Raw genomic sequence first — 21,910 nt, forward strand, 5'->3', positions numbered from 1 at the left:
ACCTCCAGTATTCCCAACCCCCTACTTGCTAACTTGCTACATCCATCTGGATGTCCCTCCAAACCACTCAAATTTGACACCCAAGCTGGATTCCTCTTTTCCTCCAAACCTCCTCATCTTGATAAACGGCACCGACTTTCACCTCGTTGCTGGTGCCAGAGGCCTGTGGGTGTTGATACTTCCCTCCTACTTCCACCACCAACCACCAAGGCTGCTCAATTCTACGTACTGTCTCTCCATACTGCCTGAGTCACCAGCTCTACCAGCACCACTCCAGTCCGAGCCATCAGTATTCGCCACTGGGGCCATTGATCCAGCCCCCCACGTGGGTTCCTTGCATGCAGTTTTGCCCCTCTGAACACTGCAGTCAATGTGATCTTAAAACAACAAATATGGTCATGCTACCTCTCTGCTTAAAACTTTATGGCTTCCCAGCACTCTCAATATCCAAAATCTTCAACATGGCCTCTAAATTTCTTACCTCTACAGTTTCAACTCTAACTGCCCTCCACCATCCCTGTCCTCCCCATCATGCTCCTATCTCCTCGTCTTTGTACACAATGCTCCCTCTCCCTGGAACACTCTCCACACTCTGCCTGGCTGAGTCACCTGTGCTCCTTCAGGTCAACGCTTCAATGCAGCTCTTAATATGACTACAATAAATTATTCCGAGAGCTGTCTATCCTGTGTCTTTCTCCCCCAACACTCCCTAAGTTCCACTACTAGCCACACTCCTGTTGTACCTGGCCCAGTACCTGCCTCATAGTAGGTGTTTGATAAGTATGTGCTGAATGGATGCACGAGCAAGTCTAGGAAGCTGGGAGTGACCTTACTGATGGGCATGAGGAAGTGTCTGCATAACAACTGTTGTATTTTTTGAAATGTTGCTCATTTTTTTATCCCTTTATTGACCATCTGGCACAAGTCTGACTCTAAATATGTACCGAAAGCCAGATGATATACTAAAGAAAGATGAAAACGGTTATATTTTTAGAAAGGGCAACTAAATACATTAAAGATAATATGGTAAAATTAAGCCAAATACATGCTCTGAAAAAGAGTGCAAAGTCTAAGTTAAAAGAAGGAATCAGACTGAAGCCACGCGATTGATGGTTTTGAGAGAACAGGACTCCATTTTTATGTTTTGGTGAATCCTTCTGGACTTTTAGAAAAACACGTTCTTGCGAATCCAACTGCATTTCTAAAAACAAGCATAGTGGAGTTTCTAAGTATACTGAAAAACCCGTCATGAAGTATTATTCAGTAAACTACTCTCACTTGAATACCAGTTCAAGCCCCATCTTCTCAACTAGTATCCCTCTGGAACATTCTAGCTCTTAGATTTCCCTCTTTCCTCCTCACATGCTCAAGTCTCAGAGCACAAACTGCCAACCTCGGCCACTGAGGACTTTACCTCCATAGCTGCCATCTCATGTATGTCCTGCTCCTTAGCTGGCAGAAACTCGGGAGAAAAGCTATGTCCCTAGCATACTGTCACTCATACAGCTAGCTGGTCATCAGTGGAATGAAACAATTTCTATGAATGCGTAATCTCTTGTTTTACCCTAGATTTTGCACTTAGTAGATTCGGACATGTTTCTTTTTCATATCGATTAGAAAAGGTCGACATTTTTCTGAAAGGCTTTTTCAACAAAACCTTTTACAATTTTGTTTTAAGTTCACTACATGCAATTAAAGTGACAATCAAATGTATCAGTGGCCTCAGGGAGCTCCAGACAGCAGTTTGAAAACACCGTGCTAAAGCATTTACCCTGAAGTCTAAAATTAGCTGGTTTTTATTACAGTCTACTTAGAAGAATCATGAGAAGAATATACGCCCTATACTGCAGTCTCTTCATAACTGATAAGGTAAAATTTAACCGTTTCCTTCTCTGAAGCGTCGGGTGCTTGCCTCTCAGCCGGTGAAAGTGCAGCCACACACCTCCTGCCTCTCCCCGGAAGGGCGGATGTATGTGGAGGACTGTCCACACAGTCTGCGCGGCTCCACGGACCCCTGCACTCAGGGCAGCGGTTGTAGCTTTTCTTAACACCACCCCGAAATAGTGGATTTTAAAATGAAACGTCTAAATAAACATAAATGGGTGAAAAGCTCCTCTCCCAAAAGGGGAGTGACTGGCTCTGAGGAGAAACAAGAAAGGGCCTGGTCTTGCTCCCAGGGCACAAACACATGGGAGGACAACACAACGTGCCCGGCACAGTGACACATCCACTGCCCTGCGGGGTCCCGAGTGCAAGGAGGCTCCGTCTTCCCCAAGCTGGCTAACACGGCATGAAGAGAAAAACCTCTTCCTTCAACAGCTGGGAAGAGTGAGGGACTGTGCGATGAGAAACGACGACAGTCCATCCTCCTCGGTCTGACGCACGGGCCGGAATTGTGAGAACGGCCGCCTGTTTCTTTGTCAGGGGGAAGTAAAGGTCGATGCTGGGAAACCATTCTACAGTCAATGTATTTTCTGTACATTTTTCAAAGCTAGTATTTGTTTTTTTTAATACATCCAAATGTGAATCTAAAACACTGGAAATCATTTATTTCGATCAATACACTTAAAAAAAAAATCACAAAAGCACATGCTGATCACAAAACTAAAATCCACAAAAGGCACGAGAGCAGGCTCACCAGTGTTGTAGGCGGTCGGCATGGCTGAGTACACCAGTCCCTGTGGAGGCAAGCTTGGGGTGGTCACAGACACGACTGGGGTAGCTAGAGGTTGAGTGGCTTGAGAACTGCTTATCCTCTGGGTATTCTGTGAGAGGGAAGAAAAAGTGTCATTATTTGAGTATTTATACTCAGACTTAGTATTTTAAAAATAACATTCAATTTAAAAGTGACATTTTTCACAGTTTTATGATGTGAATGTCATCATTTCTTAAAACAGTGATAATGTGAAAAAAAATCTTTAAAAATACTAATGGGAATAACTAAATGTTTAATTTCAAGGAACATAGTTAACTATTCATTTTCCCTTGTCTTTTTCAGAGTTTATTGATGTCGAGGATATACCCTTAAAACAGAAACTTGCATTATGGGTGATAACACTTTTATGTGTTAACATAAATAAGGACTCAATGGCGCTACAAAAACTGCCAGGCTACCTGAAATCAACGTCTGGGTTTTAAAGACCTGAAGAGAGCAAAAGTCATTTGTATACAGACAATGTAAGTCCATGAGTTTAGGGATCAAAACTACTTATAGTTGCAGCATTTCCATGTTAACATGGTTTTAAGTCTTGGCTTGCTGAAGTACAGCTTGCTTTCAGATTTCCTTCCTGGTGACCCTGCAGTTGATGTGCCCGCACACTGCGCACACACCACTTACCCCACCCCCGTATGTGCTCAGCCTCCTCCACTGTCAACATCACCCACCCAGTGACCTATTTCTTAGCAGTAGGTTCGGATATGCATCCCTCAGTCCCCAACTCTTCTGAAAGGAGAGGCTTTGCATAGAGAAAGCTTGTGACTAACATACTTTTGGTAGAGCTGTGAATGGAGCGAAATTAAATGCTTGCTGACTGACTCCATCTACGTGGTATTCTATCTACACTAGGAATGAATTTTAAAAATCAACTATCGGGGCGCCTGGGTGGCTCAGTCGGTTAAGCGGCCGACTTCGGCTCAGGTCATGATCTCGCGGTCCATGAGTTCGAGCCCGCGTTGGGCTCTGTGCTGACAGCTCAGAGCCTGGAGCCTGTTTCAGATTCTGTGTCTCCCTCTCTCTGACCCTCCCCCATTCATGCTCTGTCTCTGTCTCAAAAATAAATAAACGTTAAAAAAAAAATTTAAAAAAAATCAACTATTGAATAATCAAGTCAGTTTAAGATGGCCACTCCAGTACATGTTGGGGGATGACAGAGCAGTTTCTCACCACAGTGGCCTAAGGGAACACTCCAAAATGAAGATCAGAGGAATAGACTCCTTGATCCATGCAGTCAGCACACAAGAAGGCCAAAGCATATCTCCTCCAGGGTTATTATTATTTTAAATGAAATTACAGCCTGAAAACTGACATTTGGGGGTCTAAGTCATATCAATAAAACCACAATTCAATGCCCTTAAGATTATGAAGACTCAAGAGTGTGATTCGGTTTTCTCTATCACCATTTTAGATGAAGGCCTTTGGCCAGATTTAGATGCTTGAATGTTCATCATTTGATTCGGATCCAGATCTGTTTATTTCTTTTTAGTTTGTATTTTCCACCCAGTCTTGAAGTTTCTATTCCAATTAACAAAGACCATTTAGTATGTGGCTATAGCACCTGGGTTTTTGTCACAAATTCACTATTTCCTAAGTAGGGGGAAATCATTTAACCTCTCTGTACCTCTTTGTACAGTAGGGAAGACAGTGATCTTGTAGTCCTACCTTGTGAAGCTCTATTGAGATCATAGGTGGGAAGTGCTTTGGTAACTGAAGTACTATACAGATGTAACACAGTATCTTTATTGTCCCAAGAAACCCTCCCAAGATTTCTATAACTGGTTAACAAAAAAAGAGGGGGGAAGATATATTTATTCCTTCTGACATAGGTATGCCCCCTGGAGCTACCATGAAGTAAAGGTGTTTTAGTACAGCAAGGCTGCTCAAGGAATCTATGTAGCCAGGCTCTTACCAGAAGAGTTTTTAGTGTAGGCCCCAAGGCACCAGTCCGTCCTTCCTCACTTTGGGTCAGAGCCATCCATGATTATATCTGAGAGTTCAAATCAATTTGAACAACTTCCTAAATGCTAATAGATGGTGTTTGTAATTATTATTTTGGTTTTGACCACAGAGCTCCACATTTAAAACTAATTAAGTTTTACAGTCTGATTCAGCAATTAAAAACAATTTAAAAAAAAGGGGCACCTGGGTATCTCGGTCAGTTGAGCATCTGACTTTGGCTCAGGTCATGATCTGACAGTTTGTGAGTTCAAGCTCCAAGTCGGGCTTTGTGCTGACAGCACGGAGCCTGCTTCTGATTCTCTGCCTCTTCTCTCTCTTTGCCCCTCCCCCCTGCTTACACACACACACTCTCTCCCTCTCTCTCAAAAATAAACACCAAAAAAAATTTAATAGAGTCTGAATCAGCATAAGTTATAAAGGATATGAACTGTTTATAGTTTCAGGTTATGTATTTGTTTCTTAATTACAAATACCTTTTATGCTTTCTGCATTTTGTAGTTTACAAAGATTTAGAAATTTATCTTTGAGATTCTGTAACTGGGGGTGTATTTTAAGGAATGTGGAAGTCACTCTATGGTAACTGGGAAATACACTTTCATCTCAGCATCAAGTTAATAATTTTAATGAATTTTTGAGGTAGAGATATACTTTGGAGTATATAATTTGTTCTAAGATTTGGTCACTGGAAATTCAAGAGTCAAATACTAGGCAAAAGAACACAGCATGACCCAGTTTGGCCTGGTTCTATCCATGCCAGAGCTTCATCTCCATGGCAATTTCCTGGCATGACCTCCAGAAGGGGTGGTGTGTGTGTGTGTGTGTGTGTGTATGCGTGCACAACAGTGAACACCAACATATTGGTTCCAGCCATCAAAAGATCCTAATCTCCATGGCATTGACTTTTCTGAGTAAGCGACTTGTGAAACCACTAGAGGGCAGCATATTGCTAGAGAATTGAAAGGAAGCACTCCTGACAACTTAAGGTAACTAGTCTAAGATGAATTATTTTATACCGAATTATACACTTAAACCTCCGTTTTCTAATCATTGCTGTATCAGTAAATACAGTATTTCCCCAGAAGAAAGTCCGAATCTACACATGATGTAATCAACACCACAATGTCAGCGAACTAATATATTTTAGTTTACCTAAATAGAAAACCACATCTAAAACTGTGAGTGATCACAAAGTTAAAGAATGATCTCTTATTTTAAGGACAGAGCACAGACAACCTTATCTAAAAAGAAAAAAAAACTGTGCAAAACACAACCAGCATGCATATATATGTAATAATAAAATACAAATACAACCAACAGATGCCTTCCCCCCATGCTCTCATGCAATCTGAACACCTGTCCATGCTACAAACTAAAACATTTTCAAGTTTTTCCACCTTATAAATATCCAATTAGCAGCTGACTTTGAATTCATATGATCATTTCTGTGAATCTGGGAGTTTAGTTCCCAAAGAATAGATCAAATGAAAGTTCTTTTTAGTCAGATTTACTTTCTAGAAGAAAAGCCAATAGAAATCATTTGTTCTAGAAAAAAAGTAATAGCTACTTTTAAGAGCAGAGTATCTCCTGCTAGACAAAAGTATAAAATCTGTGTAAATTACATTCGTTTTAGTAAACAGGGAACCCCCTTATTGTTCAGATCATCTCAGATAGTATGAAATAATTCCAACGCTGAAAAAGGTGACCTCACCAAAAATGATGTCATCTTTTTGAAGGAAAGAGAAATGGCACAAGACCATGTGTTACAATCTGAGGAACTTCTAGGGTGAGGTCATTTTCTAAAAACATGTTAATAATTTGGGGAACTATATACGGTATTTTGTATCTTTCCTTAAAAAAATCTTTAACAAGTAAGTGTCTTGTGATCATTGACAACTCTTGTTTTTAAAGGCTCTGTTCCAGTGTTCCCTCCAGCAAACAAAAGGGGTCAAGATACATAATTATACGTAGAGAAACGAGACAGACTCTGTAGTTCCAGTAGCTTGGTTCAGTTATTCAAAGTGCTTGCAGTGTTTAGTAACTACAAGAAAAACTGTGTAACAAAGGGAACACTCATTAGATAAAAACGTTTAAGAGAATTAGTACTTTCTAGATCATTTGTAACTCCCTTCAGGCACACTCACCAACTCCAATTCCTCTTCCTCCGACTGTACTCAGCACATAAGAGGGATACAAGAGTTACTAAGACTGTTGATACTCAAAAATAAAATATTTCTTTAGAAAAACATGTTATTTGGACACTGGCAGTTACTTGGAACTCTCAAGAGATGATTATATATATGCAACGAATACAAATCTAAATTACTTGTTTCTTCACTGGTAGTTGATTTCAGAAGAAAGACAGGCTTTAAAGACACCACTCCCCCCAGGCTTCATCGGCTCCTATGCTGGCCTCACCTACACACAGCCAGCTGCTGCAACAGTATGTCAAAGGAGTTCCTCATCACGATACCAGTTTATATTTGAAATCTTGAGAATACTTCATCCTCCCGTCCCTAGCCCACTGTGTCACACATGTCCATTATTCATCTTCTAGATGTGTGCTCTTTGGTCGGCAGAAATTATTTTGTTTCCTTATCCCACAGCAGCTAGCACAGTGTTATGAAACAAGAACTCAAACATTTGTTAGTAACAATTTTAAATAACAGATTTATAGATCATCTGCAAATACCATTTTCATAAATATAATTTCACTGTGGAAAAGCCACACTTATGAAGAAAATGAGACTGGAAGAGAAGTGAACTGATAAATCATGTCCAGAAAAGAGCTGAATGAAATGTATTCGCTCCTTTTCTCTTAAGCATCTAGAAAACATTAGGCTAGAAATCATCTGCTAACTAGTTTTTTCCTTATTTTACTTTGAGTAAGTCAAATTTGTCAATCTATGGAAGGTATCTTTATAGGCACCACTGATACATGAAATCCCAATCTGAAAGCAAGTTCATCCGCAAACACTATAAAACAGGGAGGCTGGTCATCTACTCTGAGAAATAATCACTTGGTCTACAACTGCTGTTTCAAATATGGGTAAAATGTTCTTCGACTGTTTAGTTATAGATATTTTTACACATCTCCAATGATAAGATTCGCATCAAAATACTATGGGTGTGTGATGTATTAGTTTTCACTTTAACCTCAGGGAAAAGGGTGTAAAATTATTTATATGGCAAATTTTGAGTATTCTGCAAAGAAGCTTCATGATCTCTGTAAAAAAGACCAGCGATCCTGACCAGTTGCTAAATGCCTAAATGCAGTTTTGTCTTAAATTCTGCAGTTTACTGCTAATTCTTATAAACATATTTCTGAGTCTTAAATGAACCTTCCTATGGTTTTCATTTCTGAAAAATAGTGGCAGGCATTCCACATCTTGTTCCTGAAAGGTGACTATCCAAAATGCTTAAATGTTTTTTCTGAACTCCTTTTTTTTGGCGGGGGGGGGGGGGGAGGGAGGGTAGAGTATATTTCTTTGTTATGTATGTATGTAGTTTTCACTTTGTATCCTGACATAATTTTACCCTTAGAGAGCAGCTACAAACAGAGCATAGCATCACATACTGTACCCCAGCAGTTCCCCCCCATCCAGGTTTACATTCCAAAGAAACATGTTACAGTTGTCAAAACTAATAAAAAGACCATAGCAGAAACGAAAGCTACAGACTTCACTTGGACTTCTCTGGTCTTCTTCACCATGTCCCTGTACTGATTGAGGACCAAATCCTGCGTCCCATATGCCCTTAATTGTCATGCATCCTTAGTCTCCTCTAGTCTTCGACAGTTCCCTCCCATCTTTCCTGGTTTTTCATGACCTTGATAACTTTGAAGAGTACTGGTCGAATATCTTGTTGAATGAATAAAAGACAATGTGGGTCTTTTATTTTCTCAGTTAGATAAAGAGCGTGGATTTTTGCAAGAATACCAAAGAAGGTGACTGTGACCCTCTTAGCACATCATTTCAGAAGACATGCCATCTCATTACCAGTGATGTCAAGCTTGATTGCCCGGTTAAGGTTACATCTTCGAGCATTCCCCACTGCAAAAATCACCACCTTTCCTTTGTAATCAACAATTATTTGGGGAGAGACATTTTGAGGATGTGCAAATACCCTGTTTTTCCTTAAACTTTTGCTCACTCATTTTAACATCCGTTGACCTTGCCTGGCCTGGTCTCTGTACTGTAGTGTTATAACAATGATTTGCTATTTCGCTCTTTCTGTTCACATATGTTAATTAGAATTCTTCTCTAAGGAAGAGCTGTCCCTTCTCCATTCATTTATTCAATAATTTACTCGTATCGGTAATAGACTTGGTATTTTTTTTCCTTGGGTAATAATCCAAATCTACTATTACTTATTTTGTTCTTAAACTGTTCTCATTTTGGCCACTGGGAACTCTCCTGAAAGGCTGGTTCCTGTGACCTTTTCACCTGCACTTCCTTATCCTTTGGCACCTCTCTGACTCATCTTGAATTTTCGTCACCACAGCTCTACAATCACTTCTCCGAGGAGTCCTGATTCCCTTTGTTGGAGAATGTTTAGAGACAAAGATCCAGCACTAGCTGTACTCAGTTACCAGGTGTCACTGTTTCAAGGGCCTATCAAGCAGACAGAGCTAGGAAACGTATGATGTGTACTATTCATGTGTATATACATTTATATTTCTCTACCTATATATGTCAAAAAAAACCACACTGAAACTTCCAACTGCAACCCAGAAACACAGGGTTCACTGTAGCCTCCCCCAACCCCACACCCACCTTGCTTATTTGTAACTTTTTTTTCCCCAAAAATGAGAAATCTGGCTTTCTCTATCTATAACGTATTCACTGTTTTGACTGTGTAACAAATTTACTATCTTGAACACAATGATTTCCTACAATTTTTTTGTTCTACCTAGAATAAAACAATGTCCAAAGTTACTGGGAGCTCTTTTCTTCCTCATCCCCTTCAGTGCCATCATCTCACCCACTTGTGATACAGTTATATTCACATGTCACGGTCTGCATTCAGTCTTCAATTCCCCTGGAATCCTGGTTTTTAACTGCATATGGTAAAAGTCACTCTATGTATTGTATAGTTTTTACGGATTTTAACACAAGCATTGACTCATACGTACATCTAACAACACAGGATCACAGAATGGTTCCATTACCTCAAAAATTCACCTCAAATTTGTAGTCAACTCCTCTCTCCATCCCTGGCAACAACCACTCATCTGCTTTGCATTTTCCAGAAGGAAATGTAAATGGAATCATATACTATGTAGTCTTTTGGATCCAGCTTCTTTCATTTAGTAAAATTCATTTAAGATTCATCTATACTGCTGTGAATAAATAGCTCATCCTTTCTTATTGCTGAGCAGTATTCCTTTGAATGTTCCACACTGTGTATAGCATCCACCCATTCATCTGCTGGAAGGACATTTAGGTTGTCTTCAAAGGTTTTGGCAACTATGAAAAATACTGATTTCTGTAGAAAGATAGTTTTAATTCACTTGGGAAAATTCTCTAGGAGAGAATTGTTGGGTTGTATGACAAGTATATACTGAACTTCATAAAAAGATGCTGATCTGTTTTCCAAAGTGGTGTATGAGTTTGCATTCCAAGCACGAATGTGGGAGAGTTCTTGCTGTTCTGCATCCTCGCCAGAACTTGGGTGTTTTTAGTATTTTGGTTTTGTTGGGTACTTTTACTTGGGTATAGCTGACACACAATGTTACATTAGTTTCAGGTGTTCGACACAGCAATTCAGCAACTCTATACGCTATGCTGTGCTCACAAGTGTAGCTACCATCTGTCACCAAACAATGCTGTCACAGTATCACTGACTATATTCCCTATGATTTTATTTTTAAAAATTTTAGCCATTCTAATAGATGTATAGTTGTAGCATTCTGGACTCAAGTCCTTTACTGGATATGTGATTTGCAAACAGCTTCTCCTAATATTTTTATTCTCTGGATAGGGCCTTCACAGAGTAAAACTTTTTTGATAGTGAAACTATTTTGATAAGCATCAATATATCAAACTTCTTTATGGACCATGCTTTTGGTGGTATATTGTTTTTTTCCAATGTTTTCTTCTAGAAGTTTCAGGGTTTTTGTATTTTGCATTTGAGTCTATGACACATTTTGAGTTAATTTTTGTATAAGGTAGGAGTTCTACTTTGAGATTTTATTTTTGCATATGGATGTTGAATTGTTCCAACAGAGTTAGTTATAGCAACTATCCTTTCTCCACTGAATTGCTTTACTGCCTTTGCCAAAAACCAACTGAATGTATTTGTGTAGGTCTATTTTCTGGGCTCTCTGTTTTGTCCAGTGATCTACGTGCCCATCTTTGTGCCTGTACCACACATTCTTGATTACCATGGCTTTATAGCAGCTCTTGAAACCAGGTAGTATCTTCCTATTTTTTGTTCTTTTTCAAAACTTTTGGCTATTATAGTTCCTTTGCCTTTCCATATATATTTTAGAATTGGTTTATTGATACCTACAAAACAGCTTACTGTGATTTTGATTGGGATTAGTTTAATGTATAGATCAATTTAGGAATAAGAGACATACGATACTGAGTCTTCAAATCCATTAACATAATGTACCTATTCATAAAAGCCTTTGATTTCTTGCAACACTGTTTTGTAGGTTTTAGCATGCAAATCATGAACACATTTTGTCTGATTTCTATCTAGGTATTTCTTTAATTTTTGGTGCTATATAAATGGGATTTTTAAATTTCAAAGTTCCAGTTATTCATTGTTAGTATAAGAATACAATCCACTTTTATATATTGACTTTGTACCCCATGACCTTGCTAAACTCACTGACTGGTCCCAGGAGGTTGGGTTTTGTTTTTTGGTTTTACAGATTCTTTATGCTTTTCTACATAAATAATTATGTCTTCTGTGAATAGAGACAGTTTCATTTCTTCCTTCCCAAAATGTGTACATTTTAGTGATTTTTCTTGCTTTACTGTTCTGGCTGGGACTTCTAATACAATGCTGAAGATGAGTGGTGAGAACAGACATCATTGCCTAGTTCCTAAATTAATAAAATACAGTATTTTCCCTTTATTTTAATTAAGCACCTTACTTGTAGGACTTTTGTAGATGTTCTTCATTAGGTTAAAGACGTTCCCATCTTTTCCTAGTTTGCTGAAAAATTTTTGTTTTTATCATAAACGCTGAATTCTGTTTACAGTGAATTATATGGATAATTTTTCATATAACCAGCTTCTGTATTCCTGGGATGAAACCATTTGGTTTTGATACACTATCCCTTTTTACACATTGATGAAAATTATTTACCAGTATTTCACTGAGGAGTTTATCACGAGGCATACTCACGTACTTATGTACATTTCCAAGTACAGTTGTGGATTTTTCTATTTCACCTTTTAATTCTATCAGTTTTTGCTTTATAAATTTTGAAGGTCTTCTGTTAGGTGCATATACATTAAAGATACTTATTTCTTTGGGGCACCTGGGTGGTTCAGTCAGTTAAGTGTCTGACTTCGGCTCAGGTCATGATCTTGAGGTTTGTGAGTTTGAGCCCCAAGTTGGGTTCTGTGCTGACAGCTCGGAGCCTGCTTCGGATTCTGTGTCTCCCTCTCTCTCTGCCCCTCCCTCTCTCTCTGCCCCTCCTCTGCTTGCACTCTGTGTTTCTGTTTCTCTCTTTCAAAGATAAACAAACATTAGGGGCACCTGAGTGGCTCAGTCAGTTAAGCGTCCGACTTCAGCTCAGGTCATGATTTCATGGTTCGTGGGTTTGAGCCCCGTGTCAGGCTCTGTGCTGACAGCTCAGAGCCTGGAGCCTGTTTCAGATTCTGTGTCTCCCACTCTCTCTGCCCCTCCCCCACTCACACTCCATCTCTCTCAAAAATAAACATTAAAAAATTTTTTTTAAAAAGATATTTCTTGGAAATTGGACTATGTGCTGTCCTTCTTTATCACTGGTAATATTCCTGACTGTAAACTCTACATTGTTTGGAATCATTATGGCTATGCTGGCCTTCTTATGGTTAATGTTTGTATGGTATGTTTTCTCTAGTGTTCACTTTCAAATAGGTATCGCGTTAGGTGTAGGTTAAGGGCTTAGAACAGTGTATTTACGATTTGCCTCTCTGTCTTCTGTTGCCATGTATTTTATTTTTACATGTGCTAGAAGTACAAAATTCATTCCCACTGTTTTTGCTTAGAAAGCTGGTGATCTTTTGGAGCAATTTTAAAAAAGGAAAATGCCCAGATTTTGGTTTCTAATACCATTCTCCAATAAAAGGAACCAAGGTTCCTTGGAGAAATGCCCGGTTCTAGCACTGGGGCAGGAAATATATAGGATGAGCCTACAGCATTTTGTACTACCTGAGAAATTTCCAAGCAACTCCCCCATGCTCCCCGCCACCAAAAAAACCCCATGAGGATGACTGTGTGAGAGAGGCACAGGAACCACCCAACAAGTCCTCAATAGCTAAAGCTAGAACAATGTGAGCAAAAGAATAAGACAGTATTGGTAAAATTAGGTATTCACAGAATTTAGGAGTATTATAACCCCAAGTATAAATGTCCGTAAGTTCATATTAACATAAATTATTAAATAAATGAAAATGAACAGATCAGTCACCTGTGCAGAAGAACTCCAAATAACTGATGTAGACATTCTGCCCTCAAGGAGGTAGAGCCTCACTCCCCACTCCTTAAGTATGGACCTTGCATAGGGACTTCCTTCCAAGGAGGACAGTTTGGAAAGGAAGAAGAGTAACTTTGCAGCAGAGAAACCCATGGAACACTACATCAGCAAGGTGACCAAGGTTACCATCAATAGTAATTACCGATAATGATAGATATGATGTGATAAAAATGGCACTTTACCTCTATGGCCTTCCTCCCTGAAACCAATAACCCTAGTCTAATCATGAGAAAAAAATCCCAACTGAGGAGCATTCTACAAAAATACCTGACCAGTACTTCTCAAAACTGTCAAGGTCATTAAAGCAAGGAAAGTCTTACGAACTATCACAACCAAGAGGAGGCTAAGGAGACATGACTACCAAATGTAACCTGGTGTCCTGGATGGGATCCCAAAACAGAAAACACATGCAGTTAAAAACTACGGACATCTGAATAAAGTATGGATTTCAGTTAATAACAGTGTATCAACACTGACTTGTTAGTTGCAACAAGTGTACCATACTAATGCAAGATGTCAACAATCGGAGAAATTGGGTGTGTAGAGCTTTCTATCCTATCTTTGTAATCTTTGTAGACATTTAAAATTGTTCTAAAATAAAATGTTTATAAAATTATTTTATCTTCATTTACTTCATTTCCATTGTTCTTTGTTGCTTTGTATAGATCCAAGTTTTTGCTGGTATCATATTCCTTCTGTGAAGGACTTCCTTTAGCATTTCTTGTACAGTAGGTCTGCCGGCAATGTATCCTCCAGGTTTTTTGTTTGAGAAAGTTTCTCTCTTTCATTTTTGAAAGATATTTTTGCTGGATACAGAGTTCTAGGTTGAGGGGGTTTTGTTTTGGATCTCAGTACTTTGTCACTCCGCTGTTCTGCAGCTTGTGTAGTTTCTGAAATATGTTATAAATTCTTACCTTTGTTCTTCTGTCTCTTCCCTCTGGCTGCCTTTAAGATTCTTCCTCTTTGTCTTTTGCTTTTAGCAGTCTGAATGTGTGTGTACCTATCCTACTTGGTGTTGTTATGATTTCTCCAAATATTTCTTCTGCTCTGTTCTCTCTCTTCTCTTTTTGGAAGTCCAATTACAAACATGTTAATCCACCTGATAAAAGTCTACAGCTCTTGAAGGCTTTGTTCTGCTGCTGTTTGCGCCATTTATTTTCACTCTTCTTTCTCTTTGTATTGCAGTTTGGGTAATGCCACTGACCTACAGGTCTTTCCTCTTGCTAGGTCTTTAGTGTATGATTTGAGTTCATTTAATTAGGAATTGGGCTGGGTTTGAGCTTCACTGTTGCAATGGTTACCCTCAGTACATCCACCATGGGCCTCAAATCCCTCTGGGAAGACGTGAGCATTGATTTGTCAGGGGCAGTTTGTTTTTTCCCCAGTGACTGCTCCATTCTCAGTATGAAGCTTTCTCTTGTTGGTGCCGTACCCCAGGCTGTGGTGCTTCTCGGTCACCCTGCCCTGCTCCTCCACCATGGGCTGAGATCTTTTTCCATCTCCATTTCTCCAGATACAATGGGAGGTCACCAGTGCCTTCAGGGTGACACCTTCTGTTTTTCATCTCCTCACAGACTTCTGGTCCATAGGAGAGAAAGGGGAAAAGGGCCCAGGCAAAACTTTTTATCCCTAGTGCGGTGGCTGCTCTTCCCCTCTCCCACTTGTATGCTACACAGACTTTTTCAGAGTATCCCCAGTCTCTTCTGTGAGTATCTAGTGGGGTTCACGGAGAAAAAGCCTATCAAAGAACTCCGACTCCTGTATCACAGCCCTAGGGGTTTTCCACTGTCCTGCCAGTGAACAGTTGACCTCCAGCAATCCACCAATCATCTGAGCTTAACTCTTATTACCTGTGTCTTACCCAGGTAAGTCAGTGCTCAAATGTCCTCTCTCTGCAGTTTCTGTCTCTCCCTAGAGCCCGGGCCACTTGGTTGCCATGAAATCTCAGCACTACGATCTATCCACAGAGAACTGTGAACCTGTCTGTCCTACTCATTTTCATTGTAAGGCTGGGAGCCACGCGGTCTCCAGCCTTCTATCTCCAAATGAAAAAGTACTTGTTTGTTTCTTGACTTAAAAGATTTTGGTCCTGGCTCCCTTTTGTATTACCCTGGACAAGTACTAGTTTCCTCATCTCTACCTAGCCAAAATTACAGTATAATTGACAGTCAAATAGGACAATGCATAGAAGATGTTTGGGAATCTACAAAGCATCATACATACATAGAATTATGATCTAAAGCCTGACAGCATCAACTTTCACTTAGCGAAAAAAATCAAATAGTGAGTTTAGCAGCTGCACCGCAGAAAGGACACCTGGCACATCACACTGTTAGTCAAACAACAGTGATACGAAGAATGGTTTTAAAACATATTCTAATTGTTTTCTATAAGAGGCTAAAGGGGATACATATACTCTTCTTCATAAATATAGGATTAAAAAGCATATGAGGCTGGAACTATGAAGACGTTGCTAAGGGCTGGGGTGGAGAGACCTGTATTCTTTACAGAATTAAATGGGAAGGTGATCTGAGAAGGAATAAACAAAAATTATTTGGAGAATAACTCATTCAGTTTTGATGCACTGTTCCCTATTCTGCAATGGTTCTCTTTGGTATGTAGAATTTTCTAAAACCTGGTTTAGTGTTTCTCCTACAGAAAAGCATGTGTAATTGATTACTGAAAATACGCAAAGTACAGAGAAGAAACACCTAAGTCAGGTTTAATTTATAAATTTGGTGATGGGATCTCTGAGCAAAGGTTCCTGCCTGGTAAAACTAAACTTACACATAACAGCCTCTCTTTATTTAGCTATAATTTTAAATAACCACTCGGCATATTTACATCCTGTTTTTCTATAATCTGATTTCTGTGTATTTAAAATAGCTTTGCCTCTTCAAACGCTAACTTCAAATAGAAACATTCATTAGGAAAGGGTCTAGATTCTATGGCAGTACAGAAAATTCCAAAGGAAAACATAGTCTGGCTGTATAAAATGTGTCTCAAAGAATAAAGGTGAAGAAAAATTTAATGTACCAGGGGAGGCATCATGCCCTTGCTTGAAGGAGGGATGACAACGCGAAGATCTGGTTTTCGACTGTTCATTCCAAGATTGCCGCCACCGGGAGGAGGGGGAGACTTTGTAGGCATGACTTTGCCTAAACTGTTTGCACCAGTAGTTCCAATCAAATTTGGAGAAGCTCTGGAGTTTACAAATCCATTCCCTGGAAAAAGGAAATATCCTTCATTAACATGCAAAGAGTCATCAAAATACTCTGGTACAAATATGAAACAAGTTTTCCCTAGTCCTGGTTTTACAAATAAATTTTATAACACAACTCATTAGGAGCAAAAATATCAACCCCCAAATAAGCAAAAAGATCAACTCAAATCTGAAATACATATAAAACTGAAGACTTATGTCACTTGTTTTTAGTCTTACTGCTTGGTCCTACTGGGAGAGATACTTAAAACACAAGGCATCTCCTACTGGGGACTGAGATAACGGAGCTATTTTAAGAAACTGCTTGAGACCAGCCTAGTCATTCATCCCTGTGGCAGAGGCACTCCTACTAGTTCAGGGCCTGAACTAGTGACCAGGGCAACTCCTTCACTGCAGCTTCCTGAGCACTCAGCTCTACTGCTTTGTTTTCACCAAGTACTTGTTCCTTATTGCTCTACTGCTACCTGCTCCATTTCTTTGGCTGCTGGTAAGGTCTTCATTAAATATCTGTGGTCTGTCTGACTTTAATCATCTTATTCCTGCTTTTCAACTTCCCTAAAAGAACTCTATTAGAGGAAATAAGGAAATGGATATCTTGTGGTGTATGTTCTAGATATACAGTCCTTTTGGGCATCATTTGAGCTACAAGACAAATGTAAGAGGTCATCCCTATTTTCCTGGAGAGCGCAGTCATCCTAGGCCTCCTGTGTAACAGCCTTGTGGTTTCAGTGGCTGACTCCACTTCAATCACTGCTTGGCAATAGGTCCAAGCCAAGCCAGTGAGTATGGAGGCATTCTCCCTCCCTCACCACAGTGAGGGGATCCAGGAATGTCCAATCAGATCCTAAGTAGAGAAGCTGTTCTGTGGTGGTGAGGGAAGCTCCTGCATTCCTCCAAGACAACGGAGGAAGCATTTTATTCTCCAGCCATTTTGAGACTCAGAAGAAAGCCAGAATGAGGAAAAAGCTGACAGAGAAGGAACTGCATCCTGAGTTGCCAAGAAGTAAAATGATGGGTCTCAAAGAACTGCAATGAGTTAATGACGAAAAACAATTATGTATTACATGTTTTTCACTTTAAGAGCATTTGTATTGGGTTATCAGAACATTTTAAATCTACAAAAGTTTCTTGAATGGAACAGAACTATTATTTAAAGCCATTTACAATCCAGACAGCGGTTGGTGGATTATAAAATATTTTCAGCAATAGTATTATAATGAATAGAGGCAACTGATTAAAAGATAGGGGAATTCGAAAATTTTAAAAATATAACTGGAAAGAGATGGATTAAGTTCTTAAAGATAAACAACTGAAGAAAATGGATGCTTCGATATATCTGCTTATAACATATTCAGAGTTTGAAAAACATGTTATTTAGGTGAATTATTTATATGAGTAACTAAAAATCGATGTTTGACAATGTGGTATGATCAACTTTATTGAATCCTGACCAGTGCATTTTCAATGGACAAAGAAAACAGCGGTGAGGTATGGCCCTTGGGAACTGGTCTATCTCTGCAGCAGCTGTCATTCAACGTGTCAGGATTCCAGATGATCAGTGTTTCCTCTCCCCTACACCTCACTCTCCCCCAACTCCTCCTGCTTTCTCTGACACTTTTACCAAGGGACACCAGTTTTAATTCATTTATGTGATTTAATTTTGCTGTGGGGACTGGTATTTCAGTTAACCTTATGAGGCAATTTCCATTATCTTGAAGCAGTACGTATTAAGTCTGGGCCGAATCTCCTTTCCACACCCCAGAGAGCAATTCCTACGTTCTGCTAAGCTTCAGAAAGCAGTGCTATTAAGCAATCTCCTCCCCAGGCCATCCCCTGTGGAGTGGAGCGCATCCATGCACTGGGCAGAAGTAACTGCTAAACAAGCCATCTGGATAAAAACTGCTTATCAAAGATTGTTCAAAAATAGAGGGTGTGATAGGAACTAACAGAATATTAGATTAACAAGTACAGATTAACGTTTCTCTTAATTAACAGGCACAAATATACATTTGTAATCTCTTTGATAACATTGAGAAGATTCTTATTTGCCTGATTTGTACTCAAATCTGAAGGGTAAGGCAGTATTTCTTCTCAAATACATTACGAGATGATTTGAGGATAATTTAGAAGAATGCATTATCAGGAAGCTCTATACTCTCTTCCCATGTGGAGTCTATGGTGCTGAAAAGCTACACATAATACCATAGCAACCCAGAGTGAAGAGAATCTAAAAGCATGGTATTTTTTAGTGTGAAGTCAGAGTCTGCAGCAGATAATTATTACAGGATGATGTAAGTGTTGGGTAACTTGCCAGCCTGAAACATGATAACCTTACATGCACTATTTGTGATTTTGTAAAGTGTAGCGATATGCTTTCTTAATATATTTCTTACTTCCTATTCACTTTTTATGACAAAATGAAGATATCATTGAGATAGATTTTTAAGGCAAATACCTTCAGGATATAACTCATGTTGACATAGTCTATAAATTTAAGAACTGCAGTACCAATTCTAAATGGATAAACCCAATTTAATGTGATTATTATTAAAATGTGTTTTTAGGTATTAAGGTAAATTACACCCTGACATAATACATGATACAAATGCTCTTGAGCAAACTGCATACCAATGCCTCTTGAAACCTAACAAAGCTAATTTCACTTACGGTCCTATAGCTCTGAGGCATATCATTCAATTATATCAGTCTGGCTCATATTTCAGAATATCTTATCAGCTGACATAATGCATTAAGTGGCTGGAAAGCACTCCATGTCCTTAATACTACTCTTTTAGGGCTAAATTGTAGACAGTGATGCCTTTAATGTCTTATTATTATGAATTAAATTCAGAAGCTGAACTGACATGCAAAGACTTTTGAAAATCTCAAAAGATTCTGAAAAACTCATTCAAAGCAAGGTTCAAGAACTGATTTTATCATATTTGACAAATTTTCATAAAACCTGACAAAGTTTCAGCTGATTATTCAGTAAATAAGCATTTTAAAAGCCTGTAAAATTGTATTTTTATAAAGAATGAGTTGATGAGGTTTCTAAAAGTAAAAAAGCCCATGAGTTTCAAGATTATTGATGACAAAAATAAAATAACTGATGACATATTTACTTGATTCAGTGGAAATTCCTGTATGATAGAGAGCATGGATTCTGTCCATTAGAAACGCGTATCTACAACAGACAATGCTCATGAAATCCTGCTGCTTCTTTTCCTGTATACTGTATTCTCCCTCTCAATCTATCCCATGTGGACAGCCCCAAAGAGGCTTCTCCTCCTTCAGAGACTTCATGCACCCCCCGGCTTTAACCACTGCCTCAGTGTACCTCTTACATCTGCGCTTCTGCTTTATATCTCACTTCAAGTTCACATGCAACCATCTGGTGGCCTTTTCCCCAGATATGCTGCTGTCATCTCTAACACAACCTGTTTAAACTCCAGTACTACCACCATCCCCAGTCACTTCCATCCCACTTTCACAGGGCTCAAGCCCTGCTATTCTTGCTTTACAATGTTTTTCACTTCATCCATCTTCTCTTTAACTGCCGCTGCCTCTGCTACTCTGCAAGCCGTTACATGTTACTTTCACTCACCCCTAAACAATTCCAAGAGCTTCTTGAGCCCCTGTATATACTAGTCTGGTATATATATATTTTCTCTTTCTCAAAATGTTTTTACAAAGCAAAACTGCTGGAAATCAGAGACTTGATTCTACACTTGATCTTTAAACACAAGCCCAAAGTTAAAAGGAGTTCCTGAAGTCATATGAACTACAAATTATCTAAGTATTAAATGTAAATTTTCCACAGAGAAATATGTCTAGTAAGCCAAATCAGATTGCCACTATGGAGGATGGCCACAATTTACAGTATGGACAACACTGGTTTCACTTAGACAATGACATAGCCTGAAGACAAAAAATTATCACGTTACAAGGAAACACAAATGAATACTCTAATTCATTTACTATAATAAAAGTTTTATGACTGTGGAGATACCGTATCAATATAGCATCATAGAAAGTTTATAAAGTAGAAAACGAGAGGGAAGACTCCTACTTCCACCATCCCAACACAACTATGATAATCAGTTTGGATTTCCCTTCCTTTGAATTTTCCATAAGCATGGTTTTTTTTTTTTTTTGCAGTTTTAAATCACAACTCAAAAGGAATTCAGCTGAAATTTTAATCTACATAATTTTCATACTGTAGAATACGTTGGTTTCTTCCTATTGTTCACTACTCTAAATAATGTTGCAGTGAAACTTTGTATATTCTAGTTTATTTCTTTAGGAGAGACCCAGAAATGGGATTAGTGAGCTCAGAGGCATAAACATTTTTATGACTACTGAAACACCTTGCCAAAATCTTTCTAGAAAGATTGCTACAATGCCATAAGCACATGAGATCATCAGTTTCAACATCCCTTCATCAGCTCTCCATGTCACAATAAAAAGGTGGTAATAGTTGGCAATTAGTAAGTTGTTTTTCTTTGCCATTTTTATTTAAATCTCCTGATACATCCTTTCAATTTTTGAAATTGAAGGTGGTTTCTTTCTTTCATTTAGGTACATAAATGCTTATCTGCTTATTAAATATTCCCCTACTTCTGACTTGTATTTTACCTTACTTTTTCTCTTAAGAAATGAGAAAATTTTTATATCACAGAAGACTGGGGGTAAAGTGGTTGCAGGCTCAGTGGTTTTAGCAGCTCAATGTAGCGGACCTAGAACTTTCCAGCTTTCCACTCTGCCATCCTAGGCTTGTTGGCCTGTCCTCTTACACCGACTTGCTTCCTGATCTCAAGATGGGGCTGCACATCTAGCTGCTGCATGTGGGCAATAACACCCAGAGACTCAAAGACTGCTGAGTCTTTCTGAGAGTATGAATGTGTGTATGTGTCAATTTTTTTCTCTCTAGATTTTGGAATTAATAGTATAACAACTATGTACATTACATTCTCTCATAATTTTAAAAGTGCCTCCACATTGGTGGTTTATAATTCCTTTTTAAAATCAAATGTATTATGTTTATTTTAAAAACTTGTATTAATGTAACACATTATACAAAATGGTGCACAAAACAAAAACTTCAAAGATCAAGGACTTTTCTGGGGGAGTGTAGGGGAGAGGGAAAATGGGTGATGGGCACTGAGGAGACACTTGTTGGCATGAGCACCAGGTGTTGTATGTAAGCCAATTTGACGATAAATTATATTAAAAAAAAAAAGGACTTATCATAAAGTGAACATCCACGTACCCATTAGATCAGGAAAAAGAATACTGCCAAACCCCCAAAGTCTCT

At 38.9% G+C, this 21,910-nt stretch overlaps 1 protein-coding gene across 5 annotated transcripts in view; it reads right to left on the reverse strand.

The window, feature by feature from the left end:
- The window catches only part of MEF2A (myocyte enhancer factor 2A), a 164,521-nt gene that overhangs the window by 6,531 nt on the left and 136,080 nt on the right, over positions 1-21,910 (reverse strand). For all 5 annotated transcript variants that reach the window (XR_006963389.1, XM_047086529.1, XM_047086528.1 and 2 more), the window contains 2 exons: positions 16,410-16,597; positions 2,639-2,765 (listed from right to left, as the gene is read on the reverse strand). Coding sequence is in view for 4 of the 5 variants with exons in the window: in XM_047086529.1 (XP_046942485.1) it covers positions 2,639-2,765; positions 16,410-16,597 (315 nt within the window). In the remaining variant the exon portion in view is untranslated. The remainder of the gene's footprint in view (positions 1-2,638; positions 2,766-16,409; positions 16,598-21,910) is intronic.

Source organism: Lynx rufus, unplaced genomic scaffold (assembly GCF_022079265.1).
Source record: "Lynx rufus isolate CCGP_SWC_20201006 ecotype Redwood Valley unplaced genomic scaffold, mLynRuf1.p SCAF_21, whole genome shotgun sequence".
NCBI classification, from domain to species: Eukaryota; Metazoa; Chordata; class Mammalia; order Carnivora; family Felidae; genus Lynx; species Lynx rufus.